Genomic DNA, 12,649 nt, shown 5'->3' on the forward strand with positions numbered 1-12,649 from the left:
CAAGGGATCTTTCATATGCACCATCTCACAGACAGGATAGCACATACCACGGCCTTTGATATACCAGTCGTGGCGCACTGGCTGGAGACAACAAACAATCAACAAACTAAAAGGGAAATATATATATATATATATATATATATATATATATATATATATATATATATATATCCCCACCCCCCCCCCCCCCCCCCCCCCCCCCCCGAAAAAAAACACAAAACAAAACAAAACAAAAACAAACAAAAAACCTAACAAAAACAAACAATTACTTTTGGCAGATTGGTTCTGCTCCCTAAAGTGTGGTGCCCTACGCTTGGGCTCTGTTGGCCTGTGCACTAATACAGCTCCTGGTAGGGCTCTGGGGTCGACCCTGGGTAGGCCTCTGGATTCTCGGTTTTTAATATTGTTGAATTTTGTTTTTCAGGATGTCCGCAATATAAATGTAAAGAGTGTGCAAATGGTAACGTCATAGATAAGAATGGCTGCAGAACTTGCAAGTGTAAAGGTAATTTTCGACGACCTCATATTAATAAAACAATAGTCTCGTATCAGAGACAGATTAGGGTACTAGTATATGGTGCCACTAGACACTAATATTTGTGCGTGTTTATGTATTTGACATCCTCCCCCCCCCCCCCCCCCCCCCCCCCCCCAAGTCTCCAAGGCCATAATCGTAATATAATTGCTACCTCTATAAACATATTTTGTTGTGCTACTACAATTGATTGGACATGTAAAATTCCTGTGACCGGAACCCCAACCTTTCCTACCAACCACCTTCTCCCCAACCATTAAAGGGCATAAGGATAAATAATTGTTTTGGTTTAATTTAGATTGCCCAGCCTAAAAGCGCCAAAATTTATAAATTTTCTAATATAAGTAGGTGGTGTTTTTATTTGTTATTTGGATTGCGCAAACAAATTATAAATTTTTCCCTTGTTTTATTTTGGCATTAAAAATTCAAAATTGTCCTAATATTTCTGTCCCGGGTCAGACCACTGGCTATCCAGAGATCAGGCCCGGGACAGACATGCTCGAAACTCTAGTGGTATAGGAGCATGTAAATAAATATTGGAATGGAATGGGCATGTAAAATGAACCTCTCAGTAATAATTACTCTTTAGCTATGACCTTAATATCGTGGAAGAATGGTAGGTCTTATCTGATAGGAACTAGGCCTACTGCAATCGAATATTAAACAAGCTTCCCAATGGTAGCGAGTTAAATGTTATATTTATTACCCTTTAAAGGGACATTCCTGAGTTTGCTGCATTGTAAGATGTTTCTGTTAAAGGGACATTCCTGAGTTTGCTGCATTGTAAGATGTTTCTCTTAAAGGGGCATTCCTGAGTGTGCTGCATTGTAAGATGTTTCTCTTAAAGGGACATTCCTGAGTTTGCTGCATTGTAAGATGTTTCTCTTAAAGGGACATTCCTGAGTTTGCTGCATTGTAAGATGTTTCTCTTAAAGGGACATTCCTAAATCTGCTACATTGTAAGATGTTTCTCTTAAAGGGACATTCCTGAGTCTGCTACATTGTAAGATGTTTCTCTTAAAGGGGCATTCCTGAGTGTGCTGCATTGTAAGATGTTTCTCTTAAAGGGACATTCCTGAGTGCGCTGCATTGTAAGATGTTTCTCTTAATGGGACATTCCTGAGTTTGCTGCATTGTAAGATGTTTCTCTTAAAGGGACATTCCTGAGTTCGCTGCCTTATAAGAGGTTTCCGACTAATAAAATATTTCTACGATTAAACTTGAATATTAAATATATTTTCTTGTTTAGAATATCAGTGTCTGTATATTCAATGTGTTTCTGGTCGTCTTAATATTTGTAACAAGCCCAAATTGGATTTTGTCTTCAAATAATTTCGTACATACGAAAAAACTATATTTTAGGAAATAAGATGAAATTTAACGAGTACAAATATTAGAACGATCAGAAACACGTTTAATATCCAGCCACTAATATTTTATGCAGAAAAATATATTTGATATGTAATTACAATCGTGATAAAGTCTCTGTTAGTCGATAACATCTTAAAAAGTGCAGCAAACTCAGGAATGTCCTGGATTAAAAATCCCATGCCTCGACTGGGATCCGAACCCAGTACCTACTAGCCTGTAGACCGATGGCTTCCACGACGCCATCGAGGCGGTCTCTTGAGAGGAATCCTGCTACATATTTCTATTAGTAGCAAACAATACAGCACATACCACGTCCTTTGATAGACCAGTCATGAAGCTCTGGTTGGATAAAACCCAATCAGAGAATGGATCCCCCGAGGTGGTTTGATCCTATGATCTCTGATGGGCGCTGTACCGACTAACCTAAATCCTGTACGAATACCCAATAGCAAATGATTAATGAATCCAGTGATGTATTAAATAAACTAACTCTCTCTCTCTCTCTCTCTCTCTCTCTCTCTCTCTCCCTCTCCCTCTCCCTCTCTCTCTGTCTCTCTCTCTCTCTCTCTCTCTCTCTCTCTCTCTCTCTCTCTCTCTCTCTCTCTCTCTCTCTCTCTCTCTCTCTCTCTCTCTCTCTCTCTCTCTCTCTCTCTCGCTCTCTCTCTCTATGTATATGTGTCTCTGTATATGTGATAGGATATGTATTGTATGGGCCTTCAAATCGTTCTCGAGCATATGCTGGATATCTGTATGAGAAACGATATATATATATATATATATATATATCGTTAAAAGTATATGTTTGTCTCTACATATATATATCTTATAGGCCTTCAAAATGATCTCAAACATTTGCTGGCTATCTCTATAAGCTAGGTGCGATATGTATCGTATAGGCCTTCAAATCGTTCTCGAGCATATGCTGGATATCTATGAGATACAGTTATAGGATCTTGCAGGCCTTCCAAATGTTCTTAAGCATCAGATGGCTATTTCTATGAGATACGATATATATCATATAGGCCATCAAAAACGTTCTCAAGCATATTATAAATATCTATGTGAGATTTTTGACCGGCCTCGGTGGCGTCGTGGTAGGTCATCAGTCTACAGGCTGGTAGGTACTGGGTTCGGATCCCAGTCGAGGCATGGGGTTTTTAATCCAGATACCGACTCCAAACCCTGAGTGAGTGCTCCGCAAGGCTCATTGGGTAGGTGTAAACCACTTGCACCGACCACTGATCCATAAATGGTTCAACAAAGGCCATGGTTTGTGCTATCCTGCCTGTGGGAAGCGCAAATAAAAGATCCCTTGCTGCTAATCGGAAGAGTAGCCCATGTAGTGGCGACAGCGGGTTTCCTCTCAAAATCTGTGTGGTCCTTAACCATATGTCTGTCGCCATATAACCGTAAGATAATGTGTTGAGTGCGTCGTTAAATAAAACATTTCTTTCTTTTTTTCTATATGAGATTCGATATATATTAGAGGCTTCTCTCTGAAAGAGATAACATTCTGCATTTACTGATATCTTTCAGAGTGTCGTCAAATTAAATGTGCCGCCTTCAAATGTCCAAATGGTGTAGCAAAAGACAAATATGGCTGTCCCACTTGCAGATGCAAAGGTAAGACAATATTGTAATTAAATTTAGTGGAGAACTGTTTGGGGATGTTCTTGCAATAATGGTGGGGCTGGGAGTGGTTAAAGATGCTTACATCAGATCGAGTTGAAACGTGTGTATGTGAAACAATTCCAAGTTCCATTATCAGACCTACAGATATCATAATTGGCTATTTTAAAGTGATCTTTCTGAACATAGCTACAAATTAATCGTCTTTGTTCCTCGACACTACTATTTCACATTAATTTTTTTTTTTTTTTTTTTTTATTTTATTTTGTATTGTCCCCAGAATATAAAATGGCAGTGTTAGGGTTGGGGTGCCCTGAGCTCACTGTCTCACAATATTTTTTTTTTAAATTTCATATGGTATAGACAGTTTTATATACATACATAAATGGCAAAATATATACACACGAATAGATATAATCCACCCACTTGATGTACATTGTTGTTGTTGATATTTTGTTTGGGGGGTTTTTTAATTAATTTTTTAAAATTATAATTATCTGGGGCCAAGAAGGAAAAAAAAAGATAAAGGAGAAGATGTTATGTACTGAATTAGTATTGATACAAGAAAGTATTATGAAAAGGTGTTTGGAGGAGTATAAAATGCGAAGAAGGTATTTTAGAAATAAATATATCTCAAAATTTGATAGATTTAATAAACTTTTATGATGTTTGAAATAAATTATACCACTTCTCCCATTCTGTCTTGAAATCTTCATAATTAATTTATTAATAAATGGCTGTTGGATATCAAACATTTGGTAATTCCGACATATAGTCCTAAACAAAACACCCGCTTAATGTTGTCCATTAGTTTTAAGGAATATTGTGTAAGTACCATCCCTCAGACAGCACTAATCACATTTTATGATATACCAGTCGTGGTGCACTGCCTGGAACGAGATATAGTCCAATAGATCCATCGACGGGGATCGAGCTTAGTCCGACCGACTACAAGTTTCGTCTCCGTCCTTCTGACCTTCTGTCCTGTCGACTGTCCGTCTGTCTGTCTGTGCCACATATAATTGTCCGGATGTTATTCACAACGCCTCAAGATATTCAGCTGATATTTTGTATATAGCTTTGTCGTTTGCTGGGCCGGGAAGTAGCCCAGTGGTAAAGCGCAGACTTGATGTACGGTCGCTCTGGGATCAATCCTCGTCGGTGGGCTCATCGGGCTTTTTCTCGCTCTATCCCATTGGATCACGACTGGTATTTCAAAAGCCATGGTATGTGCTATCCTGTCTGTGAGATGGTGTATGTACAAGACCCCTTGTTACTAATGTGGAAATGTAGCGGGTCTCCTCTCTAAGACTATATGTCAACTACCAAATGTTTGATATCCAATAGCCGATGATTAATAAATCAGTGTTCCCTAGTGGTGTCGTTAAACAAAGCAAACGTTTTCTTGGCATGTGATCAAGGTTGACTTTCATGGCGGTTTCTCCATTTTAAGAGTAGCCCATGAAGTGGCGACAGCGGGTTTCCTCTCAAAATCTGTGTGGTCCTTAACCATATGTCTGACGCCATATAACCGTAAATAAAATGTGTTGAGTGCGTCGTTGAATAAAACATTTCTTTCTTTCTTTCTTTCCATTTTCCACAGAGTTATGGTCCTTAAACTTAGAAGATACGAAAATTACTTTCTGAAATATTTATTTTCGCAATGGTCGCAATAATGCCTCAATATACTGAACTGAAATTTGGTAAAAAGGTTTATTACCTACGAGGTACAGCATAACGAGGGTCATATTTATCGTACGATTTCCCTCGTATGTCATAACTAAATCGTATGTCCTCCTGGCATTGTCGTTTAACGATTGGCTGTTTTAAGAGTACATTTCTTTCTGGTTGGCTGACACGACATTCCACATATACTACTTTCTTCTTTAATACATTTTTATTTGGAGTGTAAGCTGATCACATGCCGTAATGACAAATACGTGTTTTTAATTAATTTAATCAAACATTAATTGATTATTTATGATAACTTGTATTATATTACGATGTAGTTGTGACATATCAAACACTTAATTATGAATATAACGTTCACAACTGTTAGAAATCTATACTAAGGTCGACGAGTCACTTTTCGCACCCTTATTTTGGCTTCGTACATAATAAATGTAGCATATCTTACCGTAATTTCACTTGAAAGCCATATTTAGTAAAAGGTACAATGTTTTAATCACAAGATTTTCTTCAAAGACATTCAGGTGCGTTAATAATGTTCAAAAAAATAAATCAAACAATAGCAATTTTGCACTGGAATTTTTCCAGCATTCTTAAAACGGAAACGTCATGTACCCAATTTATAGTTATTGTAAGGAGATGCAAAGTGACGTCATTGGAATACTGACGTCATTCAAATTCAACACTAATTATTTCAATTACTATGTATTTGTTTGCTTTTTAGTATACACATGCTTTACAATTTACAGCTGTTGATACATGTGTACTCTTTACTTATGGGCGTATAAATATCACGTAACTTTAGAATAGGTTGTGATTTGGTTTTCAAGACATCAATGAACAAACATTACTCCACCCTTAAGGAAACGTTAGTTTGTAAACAATGACTGGAATGTTTATTTAGCAAGACAATTCTACGGTAATAAACAGAATATTACATTCGTGTCCATGACAGACGATGTTTACGACACTCGTGCCTAAATTATCGCATTTCCCGAGCGAGAGCGAGGGAAATATGATAATTTAGGCACTTGTGTCGTAAGCATCGTCTGTCATGGACACGAATGTAATATTCTCTATTTATTATACATGGTTACAGATCAAATTTGAGATTCATGGCGATATACCCTGTTTTCGCTGGGTTATGACCCTTGATCTTAGGAGATACGAAAATTGGTTGGTCCTGGTAGGGGACATGTACTGCCTTATCAGTACTCTCAGAATGCTTCCTTGATTTTACAATATTACTTTATAAACTAGTAGTTAATGAACATATTCGCATGTATTAGGGTGGGGTGGGGAGCCGTATGCAACAATTCAAGGAATAATCTTTCGATTTTCAAAAAAACATTAATAAATTAAACTATTCGATTATGCGATATAATTTGTATCGGTTTAATGCTAAAAAGGTTCTGTGCAACATAATAATATGCAAATACCAATGTATGCTATAAACAAACATGCAATTAAGTGGAATTGACTATTGTTTCATTATGTAACTTTGAGATTGCCCCTGTATTGAAAATCTAATTTACTTGTTTCTACTCTTAAACATACCAGACACTACCCTTTTAAGGTTGCGTCTGTGTTATTTCACTGAAATTTGAGATACTACACCTTTAAAGTTTCGTCTTGTTACAGGGTGTCGTGAGCATCTTATTTGCCCTGCTGTGGTTTGTCCTGGAGGTTTTAAATACATACAAGACAAAAACGGCTGCAAGACGTGCACCTGTCGTAAGTTCGTGTTCTATTCATTAAAAGGGGCGGGAAGTAGCCCAGTGGTTAAGCGCTCGTTTGATGCGTGGTCGGTTTAGGATCGATCCCCGTCGGTGGCCTCATTGGGCTATTTCTCATTCCAGCCTGTGCTCCACAACTGGTGTAACAAAGGCCGTGGTATGTACTACCCTGTGTGGGATGGTGCATATAAAAGATCCCTTGCTGCTAATCGAAAAGAGTAGCCCATGAAGTGGCGACAGCGGGTTTCCTCTCTCAATATCTGTGTGGTCCTTAACCATATGTCTGACGTCATATAACCGTAAATAAAATGTGTTTTGAGTGGGTCTTTAAATAAAACATTCCTTTCTTTTTTGTGCGCAATATTTTACATTTGACTTAATCCTACGAGATATTCAAAATTCAATAGCACCAAAAATATGCCCCCGCTCGCTACCGACCCCGTTCGGGCTGCTGGTGCTCTCGTGCACTTGCCAACGCGGGTGGTCCCTCCTCTCACCCACCCCCAAACCCTTTTTCCTGTCCTGTACGGAGGAGTCGGCCCAGGATGAGACATGCATCCATGACAGGCGTGCGCTACAACAGCTTGTTCTGAATGTGCACGTTAAACCCTATAACCTGAACTGACCGTGTGCGTGGGCGTGAACTATTTTCACATCTTTCTATACCACTGGGGTTTCAGGCATGTCCGTCACGAGTTCGGTCTCTAGATAGCCAGGGATTCGACCCGGGACAGATAACCAATGGGCTAACTGTTTGAATCGGCGAAGCTGTTCACATTCATGTTTACAAAGTTGTTAATTATTTTTTGTTTGGGTTTTTTTGTGGATACCCACATGAACGTAAAAAATAAAAAATAAAATAATAATACTAATAATAATAATAAAGAAACCTGATTTTTTTTTTCTTCCACGCCCATTGGTGCGAACATCATTCGTTTTTTTGTTGTTGTTTTTTTGTGTGTTTTTTTGTTTTTGTTTTGTTTAGGGTTTTTTTAGGGTTTTTTTATAACACATACTTCTTAACACATATACGTGTGTTAACATTTTAAAGACATCCGACTGGCTGCTCCTAGGTGACGACCAGGTCATCAATGTCATACCATCCAATGAAAAAAAAAACGCAGCACGGTCGAAATCCATTGCACTGTAACATATAGTTAACCTGCCAATCATTTGTCTGTGACGCGTACGTTAGCTACAAGCGCAAGGGATGTAAATATATTTTAGTCGAAAAAGATGTTAAAATTAGGTTTAAATATGTTTTTTGATGATATATAAGAAATAGAATCCTACATTCGTGTCCGGTAGATACCGTTTATCTTACAACTCGTTTAAAAACGTATCCAAATCGCTTTCGCTCGTTAGACTTTAAAACAAGTTAAATGGTATCTAATGGCCACTCATGTATTATTCTCTAGATATCATATTTTATTATATTTTTAGCTAAACTTTGCCCCGTGTATGACTGTCTGCCAAATGTCAAGTGTCCCTTTGGATTTAAAAAGGACTCCAATGGTTGCCAGACCTGCGAATGTGGTAGGTATTGGATAGAAGGATTCGCCCGCGATTCCAACATTTTTTCGGTCGCAGCTAGGTCGTAACCTGGTCGCAGGTCCGGTGTGACCGAGGCTTTAAGCTGCATGTTCCACAATGTTCTGATAAAACATGTTGTATACCCTTACGTAAAAACTAATTTGGCGTTTTTTTGTAATGTAAAGTTTACCTTTAAACCTTTCAACCGGCCTTGATGGCACAGTGGTTAAGCCGTCGGACTACAGGCTGGTAGGTACAGGGTTCGCAACCCAGTACCGGCTCCAACCCAGAGCCAGTTCCTAAGGGCTCAATGGGTAGATGTAAGGCCACTACACCCTCTTCTCTCTAACTAACCACTAACTCACTAACAGGTAACCCACTGTCCTGGACTGACAGCCCAGATAGCCGAGGTGTGTGCCCAGGACAGCGTGCTTCAACCTTAATTGGATATAAGCACGAAATTAAGTTATTGCGTAAAATAAACTCGTGCAATAAATAGGAAGCGAAAACGTACCGTATGTGAAGTTCTGTATATATATTATTAACATAAATATGTATTATGTATCCATGTTTAATTATACTGCTGTAATGTGCTTAACAAACATTTCCAATTCTTTATTTTACTTTCTATTCCGTTTTTTTTTTTTTTTTTTTTTCTTTTTTTTTCCGGAAATGTCTCCTCCTAAGAAACATTTCGTTACTTTCCTTTTCTTTTTGAGAAAAAAAAATGTCTTCGTAAGAAACATTTCTTTACATTTGTCTTCTATCTTCGTAAGAAACATTTCGTTACTTTCCTTTTCTTTTTGAGAAAAAAAAATGTCTTCGTAAGAAACATTTCTTTACATTTGTCTTCTATCTTCGTAAGAAACATTTCGTTACTTTCCTTTTCTTTTTGAGAAAAAAAAATGTCTTCGTAAGAAACATTTCTTTACATTTGTCTTCTATCTTCGTAAGAAACATTTCTTTACATTTGTCTTCTATCTTCGTAAGAAACATTTCGTTACTTTCCTTTTCTTTTTGAGAAAAAAAAATGTCTTCGTAAGAAACATTTCTTTACATTTGTCTTCTATCTTCGTAAGAAACATTTCGTTACTTTCCTTTTCTTTTTGAGAAAAAAAAATGTCTTCGTAAGAAACATTTCTTTACATTTGTCTTCTATCTTCGTAAGAAACATTTCTTTACTTTCCTTTTCTTTTTGAGAAAAAAAAATGTCTTCGTAAGAAACATTTCTTTACATTTGTCTTCTATCTTCCTAAGAAACATTTCTTTACTTTCCTTTTGTTTTGAGAAAAAAAAATGTCTTCGTAAGAAACATTTCTTTACATTTGTCTTCTATCTTCCTAAGAAACATTTCTTTACTTTCCTTTTGTTTTTGAGAAAAAAAAATGTCTTCGTAAGAAACATTTCTTTACATTTGTCTTCTATCTTCCTAAGAAACATTTCTTTACTTTCCTTTTGTTTTTGAGAAAAAAAAATGTCTTCGTAAGAAACATTTCTTTACATTTGTCTTCTATCTTCCTAAGAAACATTTCGTTACTTTCCTTTTCTTTTTGAGAAAAAAAAATGTCTTCGTAAGAAACATTTCTTTACATTTGTCTTCTATCTTCGTAAGAAACATTTCGTTACTTTCCTTTTCTTTTTGAGAAAAAAAAATGTCTTCGTAAGAAACATTTCTTTACATTTGTCTTCTATCTTCGTAAGAAACATTTCGTTACTTTCCTTTTCTTTTTGAGAAAAAAAAATGTCTTCGTAAGAAACATTTCTTTACATTTGTCTTCTATCTTCGTAAGAAACATTTCGTTACTTTCCTTTTCTTTTTGAGAAAAAAAAATGTCTTCGTAAGAAACATTTCTTTACATTTGTCTTCTATCTTCGTAAGAAACATTTCTTTACTTTCCTTTTCTTTTTGAGAAAAAAAAATGTCTTCGTAAGAAACATTTCTTTACATTTGTCTTCTATCTTCCTAAGAAACATTTCTTTACTTTCCTTTTGTTTTGAGAAAAAAAATGTCTTCGTAAGAAACATTTCTTTACATTTGTCTTCTATCTTCCTAAGAAACATTTCGTTACTTTCCTTTTCTTTTTGAGAAAAAAAAATGTCTTCGTAAGAAACATTTCTTTACATTTGTCTTCTATCTTCGTAAGAAACATTTCGTTACTTTCCTTTTCTTTTTGAGAAAAAAAAATGTCTTCGTAAGAAACATTTCTTTACATTTGTCTTCTATCTTCGTAAGAAACATTTCGTTACTTTCCTTTTCTTTTTGAGAAAAAAAAATGTCTTCGTAAGAAACATTTCTTTACATTTGTCTTCTATCTTCGTAAGAAACATTTCGTTACTTTCCTTTTCTTTTTGAGAAAAAAAAATGTCTTCGTAAGAAACATTTCTTTACATTTGTCTTCTATCTTCGTAAGAAACATTTCGTTACTTTCCTTTTCTTTTTGAGAAAAAAAAATGTCTTCGTAAGAAACATTTCTTTACATTTGTCTTCTATCTTCGTAAGAAACATTTCTTTACTTTCCTTTTCTTTTTGAGAAAAAAAAATGTCTTCGTAAGAAACATTTCTTTACATTTGTCTTCTATCTTCCTAAGAAACATTTCTTTACTTTCCTTTTCTTTTTGAGAAAAAAAAATGTCTTCGTAAGAAACATTTCTTTACATTTGTCTTCTATCTTCCTAAGAAACATTTCTTTACTTTCCTTTTGTTTTTGAGAAAAAAAAATGTCTTCGTAAGAAACATTTCTTTACATTTGTCTTCTATCTTCCTAAGAAACATTTCTTTACTTTCCTTTTGTTTTTGAGAAAAAAAAATGTCTTCGTAAGAAACATTTCTTTACATTTGTCTTCTATCTTCCTAAGAAACATTTCTTTACTTTCCTTTTGTTTTTGAGAAAAAAAAATGTCTTCGTAAGAAACATTTCTTTACATTTGTCTTCTATCTTCGTAAGAAACATTTCTTTACTTTCCTTTTCTTTTTGAGAAAAAAAAATGTCTTCGTAAGAAACATTTCTTTACATTTGTCTTCTATCTTCCTAAGAAACATTTCTTTACTTTCCTTTTGTTTTTGAGAAAAAAAAATGTCTTCGTAAGAAACATTTCTTTACATTTGTCTTCTATCTTCCTAAGAAACATTTCTTTACTTTCCTTTTGTTTTTGAGAAAAAAAAATGTCTTCGTAAGAAACATTTCTTTACATTTGTCTTCTATCTTCCTAAGAAACATTTCTTTACTTTCCTTTTGTTTTTGAGAAAAAAAAATGTCTTCGTAAGAAACATTTCTTTACATTTGTCTTCTATCTTCCTAAGAAACATTTCTTTACTTTCCTTTTCTTTTTGAGAAAAAAAAATGTCTTCGTAAGAAACATTTCTTTACATTTGTCTTCTATCTTCCTAAGAAACATTTATTAACTTTACTTTCCATTTGTCTTGTTTTCAGAAAAAGTGTTTCTCCTAACAAACGTTTCTTTACTTTACTTTCCTTTTCTTTTCTCTAAAACGTATCCTCCCTAAAAACATTTCTTTACTTTACTTTTTCTTTTTCTTTATCTGAAAGAAAAAAGATGTCATAAGAAACATTTCTTTACATTCGTTTCATTTTCATTTTCAGGAAAAAAGTATTCTTCTCAACAAACATTTCTTTACATTCGTTTCGTTTCATTTTCATTTTCAGGAAAAAAGTATCTTTACATTCATTTTCGTTCCTCCAAAGAAATGTTTCTTTACTTTACTTTCTCTTTCGTTTTCTTTTTCTGTCTTTTTTCTTCAGAAAAATGTCCTCCTAACAAACAATTCTTTATATTCATTTTGTTTCCTTTTCTTTTTCAGTAAAAGTGTTGCCCTAACCATGAGTTCTTTGACATACAGACTGTCGAAAAACAGATCTCAATCTGTGGTGTACATTAGTGAAAAATAAAATATTACTCGTGTCCTATGTATTTTGTAATTTTAATAGAACGCGTGGTTAAATCCTTCTTGGAGATTTGTCTGTGGGATGGTGCATATAAAAGATCCCTTGCTGCTAATGGAAAAGAATAGCCCATGAAGTGGCGACAGCGGGTTTCCTATCTCAATATCTGTGAGGATCGATCTCCGTCGGTGGACCCATTGGGATATTTATCATTCCAGCCAGTGCTCCACAGCTGGTGTTACAAAGGCCGTGGT

At 35.4% G+C, this 12,649-nt stretch overlaps 1 protein-coding gene across 1 annotated transcript in view; it reads left to right on the top strand.

Moving 5' to 3' along the window:
• LOC121373734 (balbiani ring protein 3-like) overlaps window positions 1-12,414 on the top strand; it is a 242,574-nt gene extending 230,160 nt beyond the window's left edge. The window contains exons 33-37 of the mRNA XM_041500490.1: window positions 425-505; window positions 3,443-3,529; window positions 6,866-6,958; window positions 8,404-8,496; window positions 12,314-12,414. Of these exons, the coding sequence (XP_041356424.1) occupies window positions 425-505; window positions 3,443-3,529; window positions 6,866-6,958; window positions 8,404-8,496; window positions 12,314-12,330 (371 nt within the window). The 3' untranslated portion in view covers window positions 12,331-12,414. The remainder of the gene's footprint in view (window positions 1-424; window positions 506-3,442; window positions 3,530-6,865; window positions 6,959-8,403; window positions 8,497-12,313) is intronic.
• The last annotated feature ends 235 nt before the right edge of the window (window positions 12,415-12,649 follow it).

Source organism: Gigantopelta aegis, chromosome 5 (assembly GCF_016097555.1).
Source record: "Gigantopelta aegis isolate Gae_Host chromosome 5, Gae_host_genome, whole genome shotgun sequence".
Classification (NCBI taxonomy): Eukaryota; Metazoa; Mollusca; class Gastropoda; order Neomphalida; family Peltospiridae; genus Gigantopelta; species Gigantopelta aegis.